Source organism: Cyprinodon variegatus, unplaced genomic scaffold, assembly GCF_000732505.1.
Source record: "Cyprinodon variegatus isolate N-32 unplaced genomic scaffold, C_variegatus-1.0 Scaffold1260, whole genome shotgun sequence".
Lineage (NCBI taxonomy): Eukaryota > Metazoa > Chordata > Actinopteri > Cyprinodontiformes > Cyprinodontidae > Cyprinodon > Cyprinodon variegatus.
This window is the reverse complement of record NW_015151713.1, coordinates 107173-110786: the sequence shown is the minus strand read 5'-3', so window position 1 is coordinate 110786 and position 3614 is coordinate 107173. Positions and strand designations below refer to the sequence as shown.

At 47.7% G+C, this 3614-nt stretch overlaps 1 protein-coding gene across 1 annotated transcript in view; it reads left to right on the top strand.

Moving 5' to 3' along the window:
• LOC107102472 (brefeldin A-inhibited guanine nucleotide-exchange protein 2-like) overlaps positions 1–3614 on the top strand; it is a 43828-nt gene that overhangs the window by 33205 nt on the left and 7009 nt on the right. The window contains exons 29-35 of the mRNA XM_015401797.1: positions 1168–1297; positions 1367–1502; positions 1994–2132; positions 2215–2272; positions 2353–2461; positions 2538–2677; positions 3037–3187. Coding sequence (XP_015257283.1) covers positions 1168–1297; positions 1367–1502; positions 1994–2132; positions 2215–2272; positions 2353–2461; positions 2538–2677; positions 3037–3187 — 863 coding nt within the window. The remainder of the gene's footprint in view (positions 1–1167; positions 1298–1366; positions 1503–1993; positions 2133–2214; positions 2273–2352; positions 2462–2537; positions 2678–3036; positions 3188–3614) is intronic.

The window sequence follows — 3614 nt, the reverse complement described above, 5'->3', positions numbered from 1 at the left end:
AAAACATTGTTCTTTCTATTTTTTGAAATTATTTGGTTTTATTTCTTGAATTCACCCCTTTGTTACTGCTGCTCTGGGGTCGAAGTAGATTTAATTTCACAGGGTTTTGATATAAAATAAATATACAGAGAGAACCTGCATAATTGCCATGGCAACCCATGTTGAAATAATTAAAGGAAACAGAGAAAATGTTTTAATGACAATACAAGGAAACATTTACATCATATTTAAATAGAAACGAGAAGAATGAGAGAGAAATATTTAAAGATCTATGAACCTTTTCATCTGGATCTATATCCAGAAATAAACAGAATGCAATGAAATATTTTCTTTTGATATAGTTTAGGGATTCCTTTTGGTAGAAATGAAAGAAGTTTAGCATCACCTCTTGTGAGCTGGAAGAAATAAAATCTTGATAGTTAGACATAGGTACGCTAGGCAGAGGATGATCAGCCACATCTAGTTTATTAAGTAGCGAGAGCAGGAAGAGTCGTACTGTTGAGAGCGAAGCATCAGAGTGGAGCGTAAAGCGCAGACTCTTAGCTAAGCTACGCAATGACGCATTTCTGCACAACCACAGCTGGAAGAGCAGAGTTTTTCAGAGTTCAGAGCCCAGAACCGGATCATTCCAGCTTATTTCCATCCCCTGCCGCTGATCCATGTGTGGTCATGCAGGATGTGCACCGCTGCACGACAGGTGGGCGGCGTGAAGAAACGGGACGTAGCAGCACGGCAGATACTGCTTAGCAGATTACAACATAATGATGCAGTTTAAAACCGACCAGCCGCTAATTTTGATTTAGTCTCGTTGACGCAAACTAAAACCTTTACTAATCATGTTTTAGTAATCAAAGATCCATGTTTAGCTACTCAGTTCTCGTCATCGTCATGAAAAAAAAGGAGCGTCAACGAAATCATTTTGTTATCGTTGACGAAAACAACACTGTTCACCCACTGAGCTCATAACAGAAAAACGATCCCAGTTAATCTATGGAAGCAAAGAGTTCAAAGGTGAGGAAAAAGCAGAGTTGATGAACGGATCCATTTAATCCATCAGCCCAACTTTAAGCTAACAGCAGCTTGATGGAGGAACGTCTGAGGCCAGATTTAGGTTTAACTTCTGGGTTTTAACGTCTGGATCTTCTTGTCTGCTGCTGCTCGCCGCAGAGGTCTGACGGTGATGTTCGAGATCATGAAGAGCTACGGCCACACCTTCGAGAAGCACTGGTGGCACGACCTCTTCAGGATCGTCTTCCGCATCTTTGACAACATGAAGCTGCCGGAACAGCAGACCGAGGTCAGAGTTCAAGGAAAGGAGCGTTTCCTGATGGGCGCCAAAGTCCTCACCGACGTGTTTCTCTTCCAGAAAATCGAGTGGATGACCACGACGTGTAACCACGCACTGTACGCCGTCTGCGACGTCTTCACCCAGTTCTACCAGCCGCTCAGTGAGATTTTACTGGAGGACATTTTCACGCAGCTGCAGTGGTGCGTGAGGCAAGGTAGGAAGCTTGAGGAGATGGCGGTGGATAACTGATCAGGTTTCTCCTGCTGGAGTTCCACTTGGTTTTGCTCAGTTTGTTGGTAAATGAAGCTGAAGCCCATCTGACCCATAAAGTCAGGAATTGCTGGTGAAGATTTTCAGTCATCCAGGTCATAGTTATTCCAAAAAAGTTCAAAACAATCCAATTCAAAATGCCAGAAACAGCGTTGAGTTCCAGGTTTTATAGCGTGGACCAAAGCAAAGCCTGGTTTTGGTTCAGAAAACATGCAGATTAAACCCGATGAACGGGTCCGCCCCTTTGGAACAGGGGTCGTTCTGTTTTGTTTCTTTGTTATCCTCAAATACCCATTTATATACCATCAACGCTATTTCTGACATTTTGAATTGAAAAAGTTTCCTGGATGGAAGAGAAACGTCTTCAAACAAAGTCCAGCGGATTGACTTTAACTTTTAGGAACGAGTGTTGAGTTGTTTTCCTTTCTCCTGTAGATAACGAGCAGCTGGCCCGATCAGGGACCAACTGTCTGGAGAACCTGGTGATCCTGAATGGGGAGAAGTTCAGCCCAGAGGTCTGGAACGTCACCTGCTCCTGCATGCTGGAGATCTTCCAGAACACCAGCCCTCATGCGTGAGTGACGGATTCATTCTGCGGCAGGATGCGGGTCTTTTCCACGCCCACCGTTTAATCGTTTGCTTTGTGCTCTGATCAGCTTGTTGACATGGCGACCGACGGGACAGGATGATGAGGCGGCCGAGGGGAAGCACTTTGTAAGGAGCCACAGGCCTTCATCCGACGGTTCCTGACAGGAGAGACTCGGACCTCTGACTCTTTGCTGTCTGTTCTGCAGGAGGCTGACTTTGACACTCAGTCCCAGAGCAGCTATGACAGAGCTTTGTCTGAGAGGGGACACAGCCAGATGTCCAGCGACGACACCTGGAAGGGCAGGTCCAACGCCCGTGAGTAAACCCAGCAGACCTGTGAGCCGCAGAAGGAACCTTCGGGTTAGACGCTCCTCTCGTTTCTCTCCTGCAGGAGTCTCAGACCAGAGGCTGTTTGCTGGCCTGCTGATTAAATGTGTCGTACAGCTGGAACTGATCCAGACCGTCGACAACATCGTCTTCTACCCGGCAACCAGCAAGAAGGAGGATGCTGACAACATGGCTGCCGCACAGGTACGCCAAGGAAAATGGATCCATTCTACATCAGAACATCAGAGCTTAACGCTCTGAACAGGAGAAGCTTTTCATTTCATCAGCATCTCACTGAAAACAGGGTAAAAGAAGAACACCTCTCAGATGAAGGTTTGACCCAAACACTGCTTTTGGGTCAAACCTTAATCTGATGGGATGATTGATCCATCATGTTCTGGAAGGCGCCTCTGAAATCAGAGAAAAGGAACTACAGCTCTATTTCATCATCACTGACCACCAGAGGGCGCCGCTGAAAGCACTGAATGACTGATACCAACCATGGAATCAGGAATCCTGAACACAAAACCTCAATGAGAGAGTCCAGTTTGACCTCGTAAAAGAGCTCAGCCCAGGCGGTGAGGAGCGGCCATGTTGGGCTCGGCCCAGGGGAGGAGGAGCAGCCATGTTGGGCTCGGCCCAGGGGAGGAGGAGCGGCCATGTTGGGCTCGGCCCAGGGGAGGAGGAGCAGCCATGTTGGTGTAGTAGACGCTGGTGAACGTGCTTGGAGGAGCCACAGATGCTGGACGTGATGCTGATTCCAAGCCAAACTCAGGAGGTCATCAGGGACTCAGGAGGCAACAGCAGGATCATCTGCTGGTGCATCGTCCAGGCCAGCCTTAGCGGGTAGCTTCTGGGTGGTCATCCAGGGGTTCAAAGGTGCATTCAATGAGCTCAGCAGTGCCCTCTGGTGGTCAGTAGGGATGAAATAAAACTCAGGGAAATTGATCAGATCCATCATCAAAAGTCTGACATGACATCTTCATCCTCCTTCCTGGTCCTAAAGCTGAAGCTTTCAGAAACCGATTGGAGCCCTGCTTAGTGGCCCGTCAGCCCGCTCTCTGTCCGATGCTTTCTCCATCCTCTCGCTCATCAGTCAGAGGCTCTCTCTCTCTCATCAGTCAGAGGCTCTCTCTCTCTC